At 37.9% G+C, this 23,850-nt stretch overlaps 2 protein-coding genes and 1 pseudogene across 7 annotated transcripts in view; 2 read left to right on the top strand and 1 right to left on the bottom strand.

Moving 5' to 3' along the window:
• The window catches only part of LOC111332566 (acyl-CoA dehydrogenase family member 11), a 135,719-nt gene that overhangs the window by 94,566 nt on the left and 17,303 nt on the right, over positions 1 to 23,850 (top strand). For all 6 annotated transcript variants that reach the window (XM_022937924.2, XM_088744373.1, XM_088744372.1 and 3 more), the window contains 4 exons: positions 4,538 to 4,645; positions 8,830 to 8,928; positions 9,004 to 9,070; positions 20,629 to 20,714. In XM_022937924.2, the coding sequence (XP_022793659.2) occupies positions 4,538 to 4,645; positions 8,830 to 8,928; positions 9,004 to 9,070; positions 20,629 to 20,714 (360 nt within the window). The remainder of the gene's footprint in view (positions 1 to 4,537; positions 4,646 to 8,829; positions 8,929 to 9,003; positions 9,071 to 20,628; positions 20,715 to 23,850) is intronic.
• Positions 15,372 to 20,134, bottom strand: LOC148716489 (uncharacterized). The gene is made up of 2 exons (XM_088744376.1): positions 19,790 to 20,134; positions 15,372 to 19,682 (listed from the first exon to the last, which is right to left on the bottom strand). The coding sequence occupies exon 2, from the start codon at positions 19,523 to 19,525 to the stop codon at positions 18,407 to 18,409; it is 1,119 nt and encodes a 372-aa protein (XP_088600502.1). The 5' UTR covers positions 19,526 to 19,682; positions 19,790 to 20,134; the 3' UTR covers positions 15,372 to 18,406.
• On the top strand, positions 16,768 to 18,891 carry LOC148716490 (uncharacterized; annotated as a pseudogene).

Raw genomic sequence — 23,850 nt, 5'->3', positions numbered from 1 at the left:
AGTGTTGGCCAGAGTCGCATGCCAGGTGCATTGAGGAGCAGAAGTCTGCACATGAAGTGCTGGAGGGTCTGCGAAATAATGAGGAAAATAGACTGAATTAATTCACTGATTGAATGACAGCTGTAAGGTTGCTCTCTGAAATCTCAGTAAAACTGTCCGTTTCAAGTCCAAATTCCTTCTTCATCTTCTAAGAGTTCTCTCAGAAATTCCTAGTAATTTAGCAATGCAAGCCCAGCGAAAGTGTTTACTTTCGCAAGAGTTCCAGTTGATCCTTCATAATCTCAAAATGAGGACAACCTTTTTCACCAATGCTGCTCACTTAGCATTGGTATTCCGCAAAAGAACAGGCACTCTCTGTCTTTAAACCTTTGAGTCTCTTACAAAGATGTGTTCATAGATTGTCTGAAATACTCGCCAGGCCAACGACTGAATTATTTGCAGTGCTGTTAGTGGGTACACTCTGATGAAGAACGCCAAACGTTGTACAGATCTTGGTCATTTGATCAACAGTGTTTTCTAAGTCATCCAGGTTTGTATTCTGGGTCTCCCATTGTTGACTGAAGCTAGCTGCAATTTGAACGAGAACTGCATGAGTATTTTCTAAGAATCTCTCTATCTCTATGTCGCCTCTTCCTCAACTGTATAAAGGCATGTCGTAGCTTTTCTAGATAGTCTCCAATTCAAAGCTTTAAAATTAGCACAAAAAGGAGGAAATGTCAATTACAGTGGTGTCCTCGATACCCTTGCCCAACACCGCTTTGTGTAGCATAAATTTGCATGTTAGTTAGAAACATGTTTTAATTAGCACGAAAAAATTCAACTGAGAATAATTGGCAATTAGAATGTAATTTTTGCAATTACAATGCATTTTCTGACTGAGAATAAGATCAATCAATCAATCTTTTATTTAAACATGTGACACCTAGGAGTACAGAAGTTCTTGTTAAAACGTGTACATGTATGTACAATTAGAAAGAAAACATAATTTCTGTAAGAATACAAATAATAAGTAGATTCTATTAAATAACTAAAAGCAGGATCGAAGATCATAGACAAGAGCTATCAACAAAAATTTACAATATTAACAATAGCAATATTTACAATCACTACTGCTAAGTCATGTGGGCTTTAAGAGAACGCTTGAATGAAACAATATCTTGAGATTCTCTGAGTTTAGGGGTAGCGCATTCCAAAGTTTACTAGCTAAAAATGAAAATGACCGATGTAAAAACTCAAGATTGAAAGGAGGTAAATCTAGCCTTGTACTGAGCCCATGTAAACTATACGGTACATTTCTAAAATTAAAAAAATCACTTATATAAGGTGCCCTTTTATCATACAAGCACTTGTATAACATAACTAACGATTGGAATTGCCTACGATTCTCCAAGGACTTAATGTCGGCCAACTTGAGGAGGAAGTCGTATGACACAGACCTCTAGAAGCCTAATATAGTTCTTAATAATTATAAAGTAATTAGTTGTCTCTATTTTAGTAGTCTCCTCGTTGCCTACTCCCAGTAAAAGGGGACTATAGTACTCAAGATGAAGGAGAACATAGCCCTTGTATAAACGAACTAACACGTCCTTAGAAATAAACTTGGGTATTCTCCACAAAGCTGAAGCCTTTGTGCATCCCTTATTGAGCTGTTGCTTTATGTGCGCTTCAAATGTTAATTTGCTATCAAGGACCACCCCTAGGATTTTGAGTGTATCCTTTGTATGGACATTAGATCATTAAGATGGAAATCATAGTGGTATGAAGACGGGCCAATAGCGATAGCTTGTGTTTTGGCGGCATTAATCTGTAAAGAATTCATTGAGAACCATCTCGATAGAACACTCAGATCAGAGAATTATATACTGCAAGACTGTTGGTGAGACGTCAGAGGTATAATGAGTAGTGTCGTCAGCGTATAGCCTTAAGGACACATTAGTAATAAAATAATTAAGATCATCAACATACAAATTAAATAAGAGTGGACCCAACAAGGACCCCTGTGGTACACCAGTTTTAACGGTACTCCACGAAGAATATACACCATCAAGTTTGACCCTCTGTCTCCGTCCAATAAGGTAAGCGGTCATAATTTCCAGTGCATTATACGTAAAACCATATGCCTTAAATTTAGCTAGGAGAAGCGGGTGACAAACAGAGTCAAAAGCTTTACTTAAGTCCATAGCCACCGCTGCAACAGCTTCTCTTCTGTCAAGGCAGGCTCTCCAATCTTTAGTCAATTTCAATAAGGCCGTGCAACACGAGTGACCCTTGAGAAAGCCAGACAGATTCGGTGAGAGCCGCCAGTAAAAGGCTTCATAGATAATTTTTCATTTTTACGAGCAGTTTTTTTCAAACCTGGCATGAAAAGAACATTATTAGAATACTTAATTTTTTAAAATCGAATGTAATAAGAACATTAGAACATCTAAAACACATTTCAATTAGAATAATTTTTTCTGTACTTGTAATGCGTTTTCTTTGCAATTAGAATGCAACTGAAGAGTTTATAAAATAAATGCGAAAAAGCACATAAATATTTCACTAAGTTAGCATCTAATATGTAAACCGAGGACAAAAATCTCGAGTTTAGAACATATTTTTGTAATTGGAAAGAAAAATTGCTAAACAACATTTTTGTCCACTTTAATTTGGTGCCTCATACACTAGTGGGCTAACGTACAAGTTTTACGGAGCCTGCTGGCTTCGTGTTTCAAGCTGGAGCTGCTTTAGTGGATTCACGGTTTAGAGTTATTCTTGTTCTACTAGCCCGGCATGTTTATTTGGCTACCGGATTGGATTTTCGCAAAAAAAATGTGCTGGATTGAGGGTCTATCTGTCTCTGATGCTGCCGTCAGCTTCCTACCTTGTCTCTACTATGAAGGAAAGGTGAAGAAGAGTATATTTTCCCCGAAACTTCATGTACATATTAAGGACAATAACAATCGCCACATGGTAAGTTTCAATGATTTTTATGTCCATTTTCAAGCAAATTTCCAGACCTAAACTTTGCCCCAAATGTTCTCTCTATTTAACCATGTGTACACGACACAAACAGTGAGCCTGGCCATGGGTTACCTGTGTTTTGAGTGTGAAATCATACTTTGGTGGACGGTTGTAGTTGAACAGTAATTATCGCTATTTTACGATTTTCATCAACTTGCAAGGCAACAATATTTAGAGCTAAAGCATTGTCAACCAGAGGAAATTCTTATTATCTAAGTTTCTGGAGAAAAAGATTCAATTAAAATAGTCTGGAAAGAGAGAGAGAGAGAGCAATTAAAGGGACCAAGAAGTAAACAGTGTAGAGCACTGGTTGATGGATTTATCACATTGTAACAGTCATATCATGTAATGTTACTTGGATGGAATTAAGTACTTAGGCTCTAGTTTTCAATACTGCATGGTCTTAAAAATTCTCATACCCAAACTTAACATAGATATAGGGAGTTAGTCACAAGATATGTGAGTTTTAAGGGGTGGGAATCTGAAAAAGCATGATTGTCCTTTGATTACGAGTGAAATAAATGGGAGCCTCCTATTTCAATTAGTTTTATGTTTTTACTTTGACCTGCCTCTTCCCCTTTAATGGTTAGAGGCACATAGATGAAGAGTATCCTTTTATTTAAGGCAAGAGTAAAAGTGTCTTAGTCAAATAGGTTAAAAAATTAGAAAAGAGAGTTGTGCAGACCATATCCTACTTTTTTTGCGTAAGTAACATAGTCGTGCATTATCGCTCTCATTCACTCTCACCGTCCACTAAGCTTGTAGAGAGATGATAACCTCATTTTTAGATGAACAAAGTGAAGCCTGCACTCTTACAGTGGATAGTCTTTTTAAGCATGACAAAATTGCTATTTTTAAAGCAGTAGCTGAAGATTAAAATCTAAAGGCAGACACAGGGCTATGGTCTGCTACCAACTCTTGCTCATTATTTTCTTGTAAATGAAGGTGGTTTTTCCCACAATGGGTATAAAATGAATTTATGTGTACATGAAGCTTATCTTTCCAGGTACATGTAGGCTAACATCTGAATAAGTGGTAAAAATGCCTTAAATTGTGTCAAGAAAGTTTGACTCCGTTCCAACTGACTAACCTAAGCTGAATAGACAGAAACTTGAAATTTATACGAAATCTACATGCACATCTGTGTCTTCAACATTAAACCTGGGATTTTGACTACTTCAAATGATTTTATTGTGCTGTACCGGCACAGGTAGGTGTTCAGAAATTTTGATGAGCTTTTCCACCAGTAACCATTTCTTTTTCTAAGAATCTTATTCAACAGTCTTGTATGCTGAATTCTAAATTTTTGACCTAATTCCATGTAATTTTATATTCCTTTGAATATTCTTAGATCTCCTAGAATCAGTTATCAACAGGTCTTTTTAAAACTTTTCTATAATTCCATGAAATCTTGCAGGTGTATGGCAAATTAATTTTAACCTGACCCTATCAATATTTGTTATGTGTAGGGAATGGATTGTCTCTAGCTTAGATTTACATAATAGCTTCTCTTTGTTGTATTGTTTCTGTACAGACACTGGCAACATGGAGGTTCTTCATCTATATGGCACATTAGAACAGAAGAAGGCCTGGCTTGAACCTCTTCTGAAAGGGACAGTAAGGTCTGCATTTTGTATGACAGGTAATATATTTCATTCCTATAACTCTGTCTTCCTTTGAAAGGGAAAGGATTGAGTCATCAATAGCTAAGTTTGATGTTGTTATCTAACACCTAATTATGTCTGAACTCAACAGTAACAATGACAACACCTTATTTTACATCTCCTTACTATATTGCAGTGCATTTAACATTCATAAGTAACTTATAAATATCTAGAGTTGATGTGTTTGTCATATGGGCTGACTCTGAGGTCCTAGAGAGGTAGTTGAATTTTTTGACTAGTGTGGAAAAGATTCTGAGAAAGTCTTTAAATTTATCATTGTATTTTTTTGGGTAAACAAAATTTACTGCCAGTAGTAACATGTCACAAAAAGTTCAACAGGACATACCTGGTAAATGCAGATCTTTCCAATATTGATAAAGGGTACAAGTCAAATAGAATGAAGAGAAATACTTTAAAATACGAAGTAATTATATTTAGTGCGGCACATATATCAAGCCCCCCTACTGTGATGATGCTGAAATTCCTTTCACCAGAGATTTTGACATTCTGAGGGTCAAAATCAGTGAAAAATTGACATTTGTAAATTACATAGCCAATGAATGCAGAAAAGTGTCTTGCAGCACTCAAATGAATGAAGATCCTCCAGCTTGAAACAAGGAAGCCTGTCTATTTTGGTTTCATCCTTCCTCACTGTAACTATACTGCTCAGAGACCCAGCACTTTTGTAACATTGTTGCCACTGCAAAACTGAGAAAAGTACATGAGGGCACCCTCTGTTTAGTTTTCAATGATACCCTGTAGTCAATTACAGTGGGAAACATGGTGGGAGATGCAGTGGGCCTAATGGTTAATGCACCAGACTCTGGTTCAGTTGGTTTAATCACAAGACCTGGCTGGGTCAATGTGATGTGTTCTTGGGCAAAACAATACTGCTGTCACAGTACCTCTCTTCACCCAGGTATAAAAATGGGTAGCAGCTTATTTTCAGGGAAGCCTGTTGAAATGCTGGGGGTAGCCTTAGCTTACCATGGATTAGCATCCCATCAGGGGGGAGTAGTAATCCCCTACTTGGCTTTGAGTACAGACTTCTCCTTTTATAGTCAGTTAACTGCTTAATTAACAGAATAGGCCTGCCTTCATGAAAATCAATGTCTTGCCAAAGTAATCTGTAATGTCTATACCATGCCATTGCTTATGAGCACCAGAAAGTATTAGAGGACTTCTTGAACACATACTCAGAAAAAAATAAGTAAATGCAAGCTGAGAGGAGCTAATAATCTTTAAGAAGCCAACCAATACATTGTCTTCTGTAGAGTTACATTGTGTCAAAATAATTATCAAAGTCAATACTGGACAAAACTAGAACAATGCAATCCTTTAATGCTTTTGAAAGCAGTTCAAGAAAATCAGAACTGTTGGGTCTATCTTGATGGCATTTTAAAAACACTGTACTGTGACATTAAGATCTCTATCTGTGTTTCTTAATATTTTTTATAATATGTCATGGGTACAAGTCCTACCTATATCTTAAGGAGCTACTATGGTAAAAATCCTCATGTTGCACATGGCTGTGCATCCATAACATGACATGTGCCTTTCACTCTATTGCAACTTCCTAGTGAATTTAGGGGCAAGATTTCAAAACTATTAAGATTGTATTTTGGTTCAATCTTGTTTGAGATAGACCTCTTGGAGCTCAAAATGAAAAGAAAATATGCTTAAATAATACATTACAACTTATTTTGAAATACAATTAGAATGCAATTGTTTCAAGCAACAAATTTAGTTTTGGGGTAGCAATTAACAGGGCAGGAAACTTGGCCCGTCCGAACGTCCGAGACGGGTAACTTTTCCATTCGGACAAGCAAAAAGATGATCAAAGGTGTCCGATTGTACAAGTAAGTTGCAGAGCTCTGACATTGCCTGACTTTGGAAAAATAATAAATCACTTTTTCCCATATTTTATAACTATTAGTGCCTTGAAAATAAACTCTCTTTTCTTTTTGTGCAAGTTGTATTTGATTTCTTCACTAAGCATCGCCATTGATTTCCACATGATCCCCGTTGTACAGCACAATTGCATGCACAAGCAGCCTAAGCTCTCTTTGAGAACCACACAAGGAACACAATTTGCATATCAATTTATAAGGATTTGTATGGGATTTTCTACAAGATAGCCATAAAGATAGTTAAAAGTGAAAATATTAAATAAAAATGGCTTACCTTATTCCATACGTGTGTTGCTTGCTTCTGGTGTCATTATTTTACCAATTTCACTTGATTTAATTGGTTTTTTTTTAATCCTGATTTTCTCTTCTTCTCTTTAAGAAGAGAAGAAGAGAATTTTATGCAAATTGTGTTCCTTGTGTGGTTCTCAAAGAGAGCTTGGGCTGCCTGTGGTGCTTGTCAGTGACATCTGAGCGACTTGAATCGCGTGATTGCTTGTGTATCGGCAATGTCTCAATCAAAATTGTTTAAATTTATGAAAAGGTCACCGGAAGCACTTACAAATGTCAATACTGACAAGTATGTTCCTTCCAAGAAGAAAAAGATTGAAGATAAAGCAAAGAAATATGAAACCAAGCGCGTTACGGTGGCCATGCAATTTATAATTTCAACTTAAGTTGATATAGCCAAATTAAGAAAATTTCAGGCGGCCCTTAGATGACAGAATTTGACTGGGTTTGTTATGAGCTAAAAACAAACAAAATGCACCGCTCCACTTGTCGGAAGTTTTTCAGAATTAGCAGATAAAAGCAGCCCGATGTATACTAGATGTGGGGATGGAGTTCAAGATGAGTCAGATGTAGAATGAACAAATTGACATACACTGACAGATATATCGTAAGAATATGCTTTTATTCAATTTGTTGTGCTAAATGTTTTGATTGACTATTTAGCTTTTCACCCAACTGGGGCATGATTGAAATAATAAGTAAAATACACACTACACTTGTCCGAAGAGACAAGGAAATTGAAAAAAAAGTTTCCTGCCCTGCAATACTTCATTCTCAAACACAGTGCAAATTCGTATGATGCACGATCCTGGCAGTAGAGAGCGCTATTTATGCAATAGCGAAAATCAAACCTGAAAAAAATCAGGCCTGTATGGGATTCGAACCACTGACCTCTGCGATACTAGTGCAGCGCTCCACCAATTGAGCTAACAAGCCAACTGGGAACAGGCCGTTAAGTTGATTCGTAATAAACCCGTGATGATAAATCAGATACAATGTATATATGAAGTTCATATACAACAACAAACATATGAAACATTTGTGTGAACTGCGGTTATGAGACGTATATGAGCACGATCCTTCGCAGTAAAGCACTGTTTGAGCAATAGTGAAAATCAGACCTGAAAAAAATTTCAGGCCTGTACGGGATTCGAACCACTGACCTCTGCGATACATTTTTTTCAGGTCTGATTTTCACTATTGCTCAAATAGTGCTTTACTGCGAAGGATCGTGCTCATATACGAAGTTCATATATTTGCACTAGTATCGCAGAGGTCAGTGGTTCGAATCCCGTACAGGCCTGATTTTTTTTTTTTTTTTTTTTTTCAGGTTTGATTTTCGCTATTGCATAAATAGTGCTCTCTACTGCGAGGATCGTGCATCATACGTATTTAATACCGCAGTTCAAAATAATTATATGAACTTCATATATACATTGTACAATGCAAATTGTGGCCGAAAACAAAACTGTGGTCTCTGACTTCAACTGAAATTTGATTATGTCAATATTTATTTATTTTCTTTTTAGTTTTTGTTGTTACAGAAAGTGTTGCTTCCCATTATGGTGTTAAAGATAAATGAACATGTAATCATTTTTCTCACCGTGTAACAGTCATTATAAATACACCTAGCTATCAGTGAGGAACACTCTCAAGTTGTTGCCATAACCTAGCAATGATATCAAACCAAGGTGCAACAAATAGCAATATGTCGACTTTCAACCTTTACCTCTGACAAAGACTAGCAGTGTAGTGAAATGTCACGATCAACACATGATCAATTGGCCTGATTCTTTCATCGTAAGAAAATTATTACAGTCCACATTCATTTAATTTAACTTAGGCATAAAACTGTTTTGTAATTCTAAAATAAACAAGGAGGTGTGTTTGTATGTACATGTAGGTGTGTATGTATTGTATCTTATTGTAAGTCATTTGACGTAGTGTACTTTTACAATATGCAGAGCCAAGTGTGGCTTCTTCTGATGCAACAAACATGGAGTGTGAGATTACCAGACAGGGTACTGAAATTGTTATCAATGGAACAAAGTGGTGGAGTAGCGGTAAAGAGAACAATTTTCTTGTTTTGAGTCCCTCTATTGGATTTGTGGGGATAAAAATTTTGGTTCTTTTTTTAGGGGCAGGGGACCCACGTTGCAAGATAGCCATTGTGATGGGAACTAGTAAAGCTCCTGGTCTATCAAAGTAAGCTCCTTAGTTTATTTACAAGTTTTTAAAATGAGCACAAAGTTGGAAGGCATAAGGCTAGGGTTGTTCTACTACTGTAAAAGGCAATTTTGAAGGCATGCAATAGGATTATTGCATATTGAAATAGGAAATATTCAGTGATTATTACTCAAGGGTATGTTATGTTTTTCTGAACTTGCACCAGGATCATGTTTAGCTTTGATGTATAAACCCAGGTATATCTAAACTTCTAATGAATGGCGCTTTTGTCTTCCCTTAAACTTAAAAACATTTTCAGAGATAGGTAGAGTACTGAAAAAGCTAAGAAAGGAGAAAGCATCAGAAGAACACTTATTGATGCAGTGCCCCATGGGTGGCTAAATAGTCCTTACAGCCCTTCTATTGCTCTTGTTTGGTGAAATCTGTGAAACCATTTTTTCCAGGACTATAATAGTCAAGGGATGAGTTTCTTCTTGGAAAAGATGTGTAAAATTAATTTGTTAAAACCCTTTAAATTTCTTGAGAAGTAACTTAGCCTGGTGTTCTCTATCTTTCTTGTTTCCTATGAGAAAGCTGTATGAGGAGCCATTCCTTGTAATTATGATTAACCATCATTTCATATTAGTTTACTCCGTAACTTTACCATAAAGCAGGAAAAGACTTTCTGATAGGCCTTTTTGCTTGCTGCCTTAGTATCCTTCCACTGGTTAACACCATTACCATTAGTCATGCCACAAAAAATCAAGGAGGAGAGACATTTTTGAGTCTGGAAAGCATACCCCACAATCAACATACTGTATGCTCAAAATGTCAAATCTTAGGCTACATGTACGTGTAACTCTTGTAACCAACTCTTTGTATCAGTCAATCAGAGTACAGTTGATGAGATACAGGTTGTAAATTACCACTTAGATTCTACTGAGAATATGACATCCTTTGGGATGTAAAAAAGTAGAGCAAATCATCATGTCATTCAATCTAACAAGGTTGTTTACACAGACATACCGGAATCAACAAAACCCTGGACCAGAACATGGATCAGATCACAGGTGGGATCATGTGTTCCATGATCCAATCCCTGATCTGATCCAGGTTTTGTCAACACCACAGAAATACAGCATTGATCCTTTCTGACAAATGTTTATCAGCACAAATAAAAAAGAGCCTACTGTCCCGGTCATATTGAATATGAACAAGGGCTTTGCCAGTAAATATTTTGATGTTCTCTCTATGAAACAGGGCGTCATTGGGATCTCAGACACTACTTTTGAGTGATTTCAGTTTCACCTTTTTTGTATGTTTTCCATACTGCACGTTATTTTGCAGTCCTCTTGTATTGAAAGCAAATTTCTTAATTGCATAATCACCTATTTAAGTCTGTATCCACAGTCATGCTTGTGGCAGTTTTTTGTTTTGGAAGTTTTCCAGTTACTCACTTTTGCAGATTTTATATTAGATGTTATAAATGTAAGTATTTTATGCTATTTTACCTTGTTTGTATTATTTTTCTGTTTGTAATTTGTTTATCTTACTTCACTTAACAAGTAGTTATATTTTTTAGTTTCAAACTACTTCTGCTTAACCACTACCACCAGTATTAATAGATATTCGAGTTGAAAAGGTAATGCTCTAGCTGGCAGTTATGTCACTGAAAATAGCATGCATAGGTATTCATGGCATGGATATGGTTGTTCTCCTTGCAACAGCACTGGGTGTGCGATGAAAGTTGTCCCTCATGAGGCAAGTTAATGTAACCCTGGACTACAAGGCAGCAATCCAGTCACCACACCAAGCTGCAATCGAGCAAGCTGCTAGAGCAAGACTACCTGGAGCTGAAATGCCCAAGAGGTTAGATTTCACTTCCCAAAAGATACACCACGAATACTTAAGCTTCAAGACTTTCGCAAAAAAGGTTTTAGAATGTGGCGACAGGCTTGAGGACAGCATTAAAGTAAACAAAGTGCTAATGTGGATGGGGCCAGAGGCATGCATCAAACATGAGCTGCACTCATTCCCACCTGGAGACAGGGAAAAACTCACTCCACTGTGGAACTTCTTTGACAATTTGTGTTGCATGAGGGAAGGTCGTGGAATGCTGCAAGAATGACACTGAAGTTCATGAAACAGGAGAAGGGAGAGTCAGTGGACATTTTTTACAGACGAATACGTGATTTCCTCCACCAGTGTAAGTACGATCCCGAGATACAAAAAGTCCTTGAGGTGGAAACCCCAAAATATGGCTTGATGAACAGGAAAATATGATAGAGAAAGTCTATAAATTACAAAAAAGATGCAGATGCCAGTCATGTTCTCGACACTGCCGAAGCTGAGGAACAAGCTCAGACGCACATACACGAAGTGGAAAAGATTAGGTGAGACCACAACCTGGTAGAAACTAAAAGTGCAGAAGAGCTCAGTCAACAAAAGAAGACCTTTAGTAAAAAGTCTAAGACTTAGCAAAAAAAACAATACAACTGCAAAAGATGCAGATGCAAACATGGTCCCAAACAGTGCCCTGCCTATGGGAAAGAATGCAATAAATGCAAAAAGAAGGGCCATTTTGGTGAGCAGTGCCATAGCATGACAAGTGGCGATGCATCCAGCAAGTGATTTGGCCAACAGAAACAAATACTGGTATCGAAGAAAAAATTTCATGAACGAATTGCAGACTCAGAAGATAGCGAAGCAGACTTCTCAGAGTATGACACTGACGAAGTGACAGTGCAAGTTGACTCTATAGAAGGAAAGACTGAAGAAACTAAATCTAGCAGGACGTATTTTGGCAAGAAACTGCCCAAACAAGTCACCAAGGTCTATTTAGACAAAGATCAATCGCCTGCTGTATTAAATGCCACTGTTGAGCTTGAATTACCAGATGGGAGCACAAAGAAGCTCAAGGGCAAGGTCGACACTGGAGCTCAGGTGAAGTTGATGAACTATACGACATTCCGAGAAATCTTTGGCAATGACACAGAGAGGATTCTGCACGACAGTCAGGTGAAACTCACGGGCTATTGAGGAAAGTGAGTCAGGAACCATGGGAAATTCCGCATTGACTGTGTTTGACACAATGATGTTGTTGGCCGACATGTCGCATTCTTTGTATCCAATTATGGCAGTAACTTGTTCTCATTAAAGTTCACCTGTGCGATGAAAATTATCAAGATTATGTGTGAGGAGGAGACAGACTGCAAGGACTGCCATGGCCTCTTTGACATGAGTGAGGTCAAAGATGGTACTGAGGAGGAAAAAGAAGTTACCCCAGCTCCAGACCGATACTCAGCAAAATCCAGGTATTCACTACTCACTTTCAACATGCCATTTGGATGATATGCATACTAAAGGCTTCCATTTGGGCTTGTGAGTAGCCAGTATGTATTCCAGGGAGCCATTGATGAAACATTCAGTGACATCCCTGATGTCCATTGCATTGCAGATGATGTCCTAATAGCTGCAAGGACAAGGGAGGAATGTGACTTGGCAGTAAACAGGGTCATCCAACAGTGTCAAGACTCAGGCTTCAGGCTGAAGCCAAAGAAAGCAAAGATCTTATTAGAGGAAATAAATTACTTCAGCCATAGCCTGACGAAGAAAAGATTAAAACCAGACATGAAGAAGATCCAAGGGATCAAGTGGTTGGCTGTGCCAAGGAACAAGCAGAAGCTACAGTCACTGCTAGGAATGTTCAACTACCTGGAAAAGTTTATACCCAACCTGGCTGCCAAGACGCAGGACCTCAGTGCTCTTACAAAGAAAAATGCAGAATTTGTGTGGGAAGACACACAAACCAAGATACTTGAAGCATTGAAGGCCAAGGTCAAAGATAACAGGACACTGCAGTACTTTGACCCACAGAAAGAAATCACTATTGAGTGTGATGCCAGCCAAAAAGGCCTGGGTGTGTGTCTACTCCAAGACAGCAAGCCAGTCAACTTCTCATCTAGAAGCTTGATTGATGCAGAAACGAGATATTGTAACCTGGAGCGCGAGATGCTTGCTGTCGCTTGGGCAGTTAATCACTACTGACAGTATGTGTATGGACAAAGATTCAAGATAGTCAGTGACCACAGTCCATTACAACAGATCTTAAGAAAGACATCAGAGACACACCCACCTGGCTGCAACGACGTTTACTGCGATGTCAAAGCTATGATTTCACCATCGACTACAAGAAGTGTGTTGAGATGCACATATCAGACTGCCTTTCAAGATGTGTGCCTGTGCCGCTGCCAGTGCCCAACCAAGGACCAGTATTCCCAGAGACCAGCCAAATCAGGATATTTGAGATCACTGTGGTAAATGAATCAGACATCCACAAGTTCTGATCAACTCAAAAGAGAGATCCAGTATTCCAGGGTCTAGAACGCCTATGCTAGGAAGGATGGCCAGGACACTGTAATCAAGTGTCTGGCCAAGTTGGCCACAGCCTACTAGGATTACAGACATGACATTGCAGTTATTGATGGCATCCTTGTGAAGAGTCAAAGGATCCTGGTCCTGCAGAAAATGCGTGAGTGTTTGCTCCAGAAGCTACACCGAGTCCATCAAGGTGTGGACAAATCTATTCAGAGAGCCAGAGACAAGTGGTTTTTGGTCTAGCATGACTGGACAGACCAGGAGGCTTATTCTAGCCTGCCCATCCTGTCTGGAGCACCAACCCAGACAGAAACAAGCAGCAGTTAGCCCTGTGATCACAAACAATGCCATACAGAATCTGGGTTGTGACATTTTCCAGCATAAGGGTTGATGGTACAGTTGCATAAGTTGACTATCACACAGGGTACCCGTGGGTGAGGCCAATCAAAAACCAAGAAGCAGATACGGTGATAGAACGTATTTTCAGTGTGTCTGCAGCCAGTTTGGTTACCTTACGGAGGTAGTAAGTGATCAAAGATCACAGAACACTTCCAGAGACTTCCAAGAACTCTGCTTGAAGTTCAACATTGTTCATAACCCAGGGACCCCTCACTCTCAGTGGAGGAATGGCCGCTGCAAAAATGCCACTGGGAGGCTCAAAAGGTTACTTGAGAAGTGCAAGGAAGAAGAAACGTCAATAGAGGACGTCCTTCTGAACATCCAGGATACACCACTGGATTCCAACACCCCTCAAGCTTCACCAATTGAGCTGATGTTTCACAGGAAGGTCAAATCAGGCCTACCCTCAATACCACTCAGCCTGTTCGACAGCACCAACAGCATAAACGCAGGCCATAGAAGTGTGAAGCATGTAGGAAGCTGAGCAAATGAAAGAGAAAACAGAGGTGAACCACTAAGGCTGGAGCAACATCAAATAGTCATGTTTATGAAGAAGCCTCATAATTTTATGGTTATATTGTTACATAACATACGTCTTATGATGATAACTTGTGTAAGCATACTTCAGATATCTTGCTGGTAAAATAGCACGTGTTTTGGGGTTTGCAATAAAGAAGTTGGTCTTTCATGAACACACGCTTCGAGTTTACTTCAATTGCGTAGTTCATGCCTTGCACTTGGGGGCCTGATTTATGTAAGATCTAAGCATTTGCTATTTTTTTTGTTGTTGTTGAATTCATATTTATTTATTTCATCCTTTAATTTTTCATACCTTTTCATTGGTGTTTTTTGTTAAGTTCGTTAGCGTTTTTCTTCGTCAGTTCCACCTTTTGCATGTTTTTCGCATTGCACATTATTTTGCTGTCCTCTTGTATTTAAAGCCAATTTCTTTTTGTATAATCACTTTTTTGAGTCAGTGTGTCACTTTTTTAAGTCAGTTTTTTTAAGTCACTTGTGGCAGTCTGTTTTGGAAGTTTTCCAGTTACTCGCTTTTGCAATTTTTATATTAGACGTTATCAAATGATTGTAAGTATTTATGCTATTTCACTTTGTTTGTATTCTTTTTCAGTATGTAATTTGTTTGTCTTTAGTTAACTTAACTTGTATTTGTTTTTAGTGTTAACCTACTTCTGCTAACACTACCGCTGCTACAAATAAATATTCAAGTTCAAAAGGTGATGCTTTGGCAGTTGTAGGTGTTTAGTCAAATCTGTCAAGTGCCCTCCAATCAGCCTGTCTCAATAATTCATCTTTGGACTCTTCTCTTCTGCTTTATATCTAAAGAACCTGTCATGTATTCCCAGACATTTTTCAGCACAATGTTATGTGGATGGTACCAATTTCACCTCTCATTCAAGCTTGAGACCACATTAATGCAATACGTGACCTAATGATATTCTTTTTGGCAACTGGCGTTTTGATTACCATCCCCTTTTATATCTGGAGAATACAAGGCAAAGGGAACCTGAAGTAAACTGCTGACAACCAACTTGGAGAAATCAAATGGGAAAAGAACCTTAATTATTTATTTTTGATTGCACATTATACTTACAAAAAAACACGTGTAGAATTGACCATTTGTACTCTACAATACCAACGTTAAAATACAGATAACTTTTGTTACAATAACTTAAAATACTTACAGTGCCTAACAGTGTTTGCATTACCTAACTACAGAAATAACTATACTATCAAAACTGTTGGCATTAGTTTCTAAAAATCTACATTACTGGTACATAATTATGAAGCTAGTAAACCATAATCACATCATGTATAGTTGATGATCCATACATGAGTTGATTTAATAAATATATATTTTGATAACTCTAAAGCTCCTATAATTAAGTGCTACAAAGTTATTCTTAAAGATGCTATCTAATAAGGAAGATGATATAGCATAAAAATATATTCCTTTGTCAGTGGGGAAAAAAGCTAGGGAGTAAGTTATAGAGGAGCAAGGCATAAAAGGAAACAAAAGTCAGAAAAGGCTGTAAAAGTTAAAAGTATTATAATACCGGTAATTAACATTATTAGGAGTTGTATTCCAGAGACAGGGATTCTGCTGAACAGAACTTCCCCTAGCATCTTGGAAGCTAGGATTGCCATGCAAATATTTACAGTGAAACCATTGCAAAAATTGATTGAGATGCAAATTTGTATGCATGTCATAAACAGACAACTTTTCCAGCACAATTACATGAATACAAGTCGATCTGCTACATTAATCTGGTTTTTATCTAGCACTATCTCATGCTTATAATGTTCACAGCAAATTTCAAGGACTACTTCAAGGGAAAACTGAACAAAAACAACTCTGTAATAGCGAGCAAGTATTCTTAGGCAATGACCAGTGTATGTATTTAGTAGTTTATAACTACTCACACTCATGTGGACACTCATGTCTTAAAAGTTGTATAACCTTGATTGTTGTTATTGATACCCTGGTCTTCAAAAAACATATCTATGGCCTAGCAGTGTTCTCCTTGGGTTCAGGAAGAACAAGGCCAAACTGAAGTTGATACAAAACTATGGGTGAGAGGAAAATGTGATCCTATTATATAATTTAAACATGCCTACACAAAAAGGAAGCTCTGACAAAGGCCTAACACTTTTCCTTTATTTGCAGAAGGGATTTTGCTGGCTTAATTCATCATTAATGTGCATGCCCACATTTACATGTCCAATCAACTTAAAGCTCAAATCGACATATCTAATATCACTATACCCGATATTTCAAGTCCCTGAACAGCCTCTTCTATTGGTGAGGGATAAAGATCCAATAGACCGATTCAGTCTCATTTACTTCCGGTGGGTCACGTGATCTGAATTGGGTAAACAAACAGCTGACGTCTTGAATTTTCTGGACAAAGCTTGGTACGCAGTCAATAATTCTAGGCAAAATGGTCCATTATTGCTGCGTTTAGGGTTGTCAAAATAATTCGACGGATAGTACAATTTCTTTTCACTATTTTCCTAAAGGAAATAGTTTACAGAAGGTAAGAAGTTATCTTTCTCGAGTGTTTTATGTGACAATTTGTTGCCGCGACTGGCTTCTTGAAGTGAAGCAACAAGTGATATGTTTCACTAAATTTTTTAAAAATTTTTTTTTAGGTTTGGATAACGAGAATCAAAAGAGACCCTAAGAGAGATTGTCGCATTTCGGACAGTACTAAAGTCTGTTCAGCTCATTTTCTTGAAAGCGATTACATTAATAATTACAGTAACAAAAAAAGGTTATTCCCCTGGACGAAAGATGCTCTGGAACGAAGCCTTCCGGAAAAGAGAAGAAAATTACAGTGGGTAAATGAATTAGCTGCAGCTGAAGAAACAGAAACAGCTTCTGAAGGTGAAGGATCCAGCTGGAAGGAAGCTGGTTGCGAAGAAAAAATATCAAGAGGGACTCAAGTAGAGGTAGAACTACCTTGTTGTCACAGATTTTCAGTTCAAAGTTTGCTTATGAGTGCCAGTACTGAAGCCACCAGAAAGGAGTATTTTAATCACTTCACAGGATTCAGTGACTACGAGAAATTCAGATAAGTTTTGGAATTTGTCTTGCCTGGATTAGACAGAAGATAGCAAATTATTGTCGGGTAGATACTGGTATCTTGTTTGATTCTGACTCTGATTCAGATTCAGATGATGATAATAGTTCATCAAGTTAAAGAGATGAAGGAAACAATGTGCCCACTTCTCGAAACCACAAACTTTCTGTAGAAGATGAATTTCTTCTAATTATGAAGAAGCTTAAATGAGGACTCACCAATCTTGACTTAGCTTTGAGATTCTCTATCTCTAAAGCAAATGTCTCAAATATTTTTATTACATGGATCAATTATTTGTATATCTTCTTTGGTAAGATCAAAATATGGCCTCATCGAAATGTTATTATCAACCAAATGCCTCAAGAATTCAAAGCTAAGTATCCAACCACTCTTGTAATAATAGATTGTACTGAACTGAAAATAGAATGCCCATCTTCTCTCCTAACACAATCTCAAAGTTATTCTACTTACAAGTCCGCAAACACTCTTAAATGTCTATTGGGAGTCAATGCCAAAGGAGGTATCTTGTTTGTATCACAACTATATAGTGGCCTTATTTCTGATAAGGAAATCACCACAAGAAGTGGGTTTCTAAAATTATTGAAACAGAAAGTTGAAGCAGGTGAGATAAAGACATGATTCAGTGATGGCTGATAAAGGTTTTGACATTGAAGACGGTTTGAAGAAACTTGGTTTAAATCTGAATATTCCACCTTTTCTTGGAGAAGAGCCAAAATTTAACGAGAGTGATGTTATTAAAACTCAGACAATGGCTCAACACGGAATCCATGTTGAAAGAGCAATTGGAAATGTTAGAAAGTTTTTCATTTTTTCTACCAGAATTCCTGTTAGCATGATTGGTGTTGTGAATCAATTATGGAGTGGGTGCTGTATGTTTACAAACCTTATGGAACCAATAGTTAACAGTCCATAATACATCACAATGTAAATTTATAGTTATTTAGTTATTTATCTATTTATTCATAAGTTCTCTTTTTTAATTTTCAATCAAGTACTTCATTGCATGATCAAAATAAAATTCTTTCAGCTTGGGCAAAAGGGTTTGTTCACAGTAGTCATGGTCAAGGTAGATTCTTTCAACATTAATACACCTTGAAACATTCAAATATACCACGAAGTCACACCATTTAAGTCCTGTTAGAAGAAGCTGACCTTGGACCTGTGCATAGTATCCATCAACATGTACTCTCTTCTGGTAAAATTTGCCATTTTCAGCCTGGCAATGAAAGGTAGGGTCTTGACAAGCTTCATCTAAAGACTTATCCCTCCATTTGAAGGGGCACTTAATCTCAAGCAGTCCAAAATGATTCTTTTCAGATGGATCAAATACTTTTCCATCAGGGGAGCCACCCAGATATGGGAAAAGTGGATTGATAACAAGACCACTTTCATAAACTGTGAATAATTTGTTAAACCTTTTTTGCATTTTTCTACTATAAATACTCCTTGCCAAAGATTCATGCTGTTTGCCATGCTTTATAGATTCCACTTTTGATAAATCTTTTGGCTGGAATAAACTTCTTAGAAATGCTTCTGAAGGTTTCTTTTTCCGTGCTAACACTCGACCAAAGTTTGAAGCTGTGAGTCTTTGCTTTCTAAAATTGTACCACTCTGTACACAGACTCTGTTGCACAGTTATGTTTTGGATGTTTAGTGCCTCTGAGTCTGACACTTTAATTCTTTGCAAGAAGAATTGTTCCTCTGGAGGCCTTTCAGATATTACTTTGTCAAATTCCTGATTATCATTTACAGGAAATGGTATATCTGGGAAGGGTAAAACTATGTCTGGCTGATTTCCTGAAAGGAGTGTCTCACTTTCTAGTCTATTAATTGTCAAACTTACTTTTCTGTTCCTTTCATCTACAAGTTGATAAGCTAGGTAAGAACCAAGTGGCACGTTTCCAAATATAGTATTTATACTTTGTATACTCTGCTGATCTTGAAGGAGGTATGAAAAAGGTGGTTTTCTTTCTTCTTTAGATAGAGTATATCTCATAGCTCTCTTAGCATTTGCATCATAAAGCTTGCAGTTTACTGGAGCACGTTTCCTCTTCTTTTCCTTATCTTTGCACGATTTTGCAAAAGTTGACGTCATCGCTGGCTCTGCCTCGATTTTATCAGTTCGTGGTTTGTGCCACTGTTGTGGCAAGCTAGTACACGTTCTGTCGACTGGTAATTCTTTGACTTTTAAGAATTACCAATGGCAAAGCAAGTGTAAAAGGCCAAGAACATGGTTGCAGTGACCACCAGATCTAAAAAATGAAATGACAAAGCAAAATGGCCTTGGTTATGTTGAATCGAAGCATTCCGTCTGAAAGAATATAGCGACTTACGACTCAAAATTGTTAACATTACTTACCCTGCTTTACAAGAACAGTTGGATTTACAACAGTTTCCAGATTTGTCTAACCCTATTTTCATTGAATGTGGTTCTTCAGTTTTTCTTTGAGACCGATAACACCTGCCTTTCACCCACTGACATTGTTGTGACGAAGCCGTGTAAACATCGTGAAGGTAATTTTCGGCAAACAATTTGTAACCCTTTGGGCCCATTTCCTTTTTTCCTGTTTTCTTTGTAAAGTTAGTTATGTTGTTAGAGCTCATTTTTGGTAAGTTTGATAGCGATTTTTCCCATTTGAGCTCGTTAACAGCCAAAAACCTTTCACCTTTTACAAGCAAACTAGTGACGTCCGCCATGCTCTTTGGTATGTTTACCCAATTCAAGTCACGTGACCACCAATGTGAATCGGTCTCTTTGGGGAAAATTTGGATAATCTCTGTTGCAATCTGAAAATCATACAGTCTGTGTCCTCTTTTAAATTCCACCTTGAATTAAGGTGGATTGGATTTTTTTTAATAGTTATTGAACACTTTTTTAAATAGGCATTAAGCTTGTATATTGTTCTTTTTATGTTATTGACTTGTTTACATGTTTTATTTTTTTGTAGTATCACTGTTCTTCATTACCTTACTATCTTTGACACTCTCCTCTTGGAGAGTATCAATAAAGTTTTGTAATGTAAAACTGCTTTAGTCCTTTTAGATTGTTTTTTAAGGCTCATGATCATACAATGTTTTTTTTTCCTTTTTTTAAAAGTCAATTTGTGAGAGGTTTTTTTATTGTCAATAAGCATTTTATTTCATTATGTCTCATAGGCAGCCGATTTGCTTAATTTAACTGTTTTCTTCTTTCCCCAGACATAAGCGTCACACTATGGTGTTGGTTCCATTAGATACTCCAGGAGTTATTAAAGTCAGGCCTCTTACAGTCTTTGGTTACAATGGTAAATTTTTAGTTTACTTTTATGGCTGCAATTACAGAACAATTACAGTGGTTACTCTCATATTGCTGACACTACTTACAACAGTACAGCACACACACACACAATCAAAATATGAAATCTTTTAGACTAGATTTTACTGAGCTTTCACATTATGATATATCACAATTTTGTCAAATTTGTCATTAGTACCCAGTTTTAGATTGTCTAGACACTAAGCAATATGACTCAATATTGAGTTAAAATGAAAAATCAAGGACATAACTGCAAATATATACAAATATATTGTGTCAGTGGCAGAATGTTTTTTCTGCTGATTTCAGGTAAAACTCTATAATTTGTCTTATAATTTAATTAGCCGCAAAGGTGAAATGGCGGAATGGCTGAAAAAGACCCTAAATCCTAAAAGAGGGAATGGTGGAAAATGAACCCTAATCCTAATGGAGAGATAATTTACAAGCATTCAACAATTAATGTCGCAATTAACCAACCTGTTAGGGCATGTTGCACATGAACTGTTTGTACAGACATTCAAGCACTTGGCATTCATCCCCACAACAATAACTCATAATAACGGTTATTGATTTTTTTTTACTGAGTGGTATAAAAAATAACGAACCATTATGCACGCAGTTTCACATTGTGAACTTATTTAAATGCCTTTTGTTATACTAATTTGCCAAGAATTTTAGTTGCAACATGAAAAGTGGCACTGCCCGTGAAAACCAACTTGACTTACTTCATTACAACAAACAATTTTAACTCTGATACATTTCTAGGTCAGGTCTGCATTGATTTGATGACACAAATCAAATGTGAGGAGATCACAGGGATGTTTCCAGGTCTCTCAAAATGTAACGACTGTTATATGTTGGGCTACCTGTGCCCTTTTTACCATATAAGGAAAACCTCGTGGTGAGCTCGAGCGAGCATTAACTGAGAGCGACCAACCATCACTGTTACTTTGTTTAATTGTAGTTTATTTAATGTTGCACTTTCGAATATATTACATCTGGCGACGAGGACGGGATGATGAGTATTATTGGAAATATAACTGAGTTCGATAAAGCAAAAGAAAGCTTCGATTCGTATGTGGAATGCCTCGAGAATTATATGGTGGCAAACCAAGTAAAGAAGGAGCAACAAGTCACAGTTCTGCTTACCGCAATTGGAGCAAGAACGTATGGGCTGTTGAGAAACGTGGTAACGCCGGAAAAACCTAATACCATGGAATATGTGGAACTAGTTGCTGTTCTGAGGAATCACTTAAACCCCAAACCTGCCGTAATCGCCGACCGATTCAACTTCCACAATCGGTTTCGGAAAGATGACGAAAGTGTGGCGGATTTTGCAGCTCAGCTAAAGAAATTAACCATTCACTGCGAGTTTGGTGATTTCTTTGACGATGCCTTACCAGATCGTTTTGTTGCTGGACTTAGAAAGGAAAATATCCAACGAAAGCTTCTCGGTGAAAACGTCCTTAATTTCAACCAAGCAGTACAAATTGCCCAATCGATGGAAATGGAGAAACGGCAATCGGCGGAATTATGGGGCACCGGACTCTCCGGATTATCAGTAGCGGTTCCTATTCATCAAATTGCTAACAAATCAACTCGTACTGATATGAAACACACAAGGATCAAGCAAGGATCTGTTATCGTTGTGGATCACCAGATCATCTGGCCGATGTCTGCAAATTCAAGAAGTATAAATGCAACTCGTGTGGAAAAGTTGGACATTTGTCTAAAGTTTGCAAAAGTAAAAGCACTAAAGGTGAACAGGAATCCCATGCAACTCACCATGTTGAAGCCTCTGAAGTTGAGGATGATCCGTTGGGTATGTTTGCAGTTCATGCTGTAACTGTTCCAATAATAATTGAAGGAGAAGAAGTGAACATGGGAGGTGGATACTGGGGCTGCCATCACAGTTAATCCCAAATCAGTTTATTTGAAACATTACAAACGCTTAAGTCTGTCTCCCTGTACTGCCCAGCTCAAAACATATTCTGGAGCAGTTTTACCTACCCTGGGAGAAATGCAAGTCAATGTAGAGTTCAAGGGTCAGAAAGCAGCCCTTCCACTTGTTGTAGCTGAGATTGTTGACCAACCCCTGGTGTTTGGCCGAAAATTGCTCAGTGTGATTCGCCTCAATTGGGTTGAACTATTCAAGGTATCCACCGCGATAGAGGAGCTAACTACCAGGTATAACTCGGTGTTTTCAAACGACGGAGGCAGCATCCAAGAATTCGAAGCAAGAGTCAAGGTTAAATCAGATGCAATCCCAAAGTTTTTTAAGCCACGGCCCGTCCCATATGCCTTAAAGGGGGCTGTTGAGGCTGAACCTGAACGGTTGGAGAAAGAAGGCAGAATTTCAAAGACTGTGAGTGGGCGGCACCAATTGTGGTGGTACCCAAACCAGATGGGTCCATCCGTATTTGCGGGGACTATAAGGTCACCATCAATCAAGACATAGATGTTGACCAGTATCCATTACCGACTCCTCAAGATCTTTTAAGTGCTAGCAGGCGGGGAACAATTCACTAAATTAAATTTGAAACATGCTTAACCTGTATCCAGAATGGAAGAAGTTTCTTACGATCAACACCCACAAAGGATTATTCCACTACCATCGCCTACCGTTCGGAGTTGTAAGTGCACCTGCTATCTTCCAGTCTACCATGGATCAAATACTCCAAGGGGTTCCCGGAGTTGTTTGTTACATTGATGATAACAGCACCTACTCAAGAAGAACACTTGAAGGTTCTTGAAGCAGTGTTACAACGCTTGTCCAAGTTCGGTGTTCAACTAAAGGCTGAAAAATGCTCCTTTATGCAAAATCAAGTGGAGTTCTTGGGTTACCTAATTGATAAAGAAGAAGTACATCCTAATCCTGAGAAAGTCAAAGGTATCATGGGAGCTCCTATTCCTACTTGCATCTCTGAGCCGAGGTCCTTCCTTGGCATGCTTCAATATTATGAGAAATTCCTTCCCAATCTATCTACCTTGCTTCAGCCACTAAACAACCTTCTGCGAGAAGGGGTGAGTTGGTTATGGGGTCCTGATTGTCAAAAGGCATTTGATGATGCCAAGCAACAACTACTCTCAGCCATCTCATTATGATGTTAAATTACCATTAGTCT

Source organism: Stylophora pistillata, chromosome 14 (assembly GCF_964205215.1).
Source record: "Stylophora pistillata chromosome 14, jaStyPist1.2, whole genome shotgun sequence".
NCBI lineage: Eukaryota > Metazoa > Cnidaria > Anthozoa > Scleractinia > Pocilloporidae > Stylophora > Stylophora pistillata.
The sequence above is the reverse complement of the archived record's forward strand: the minus strand, read 5'-3'. Positions and strand labels throughout refer to the sequence as shown.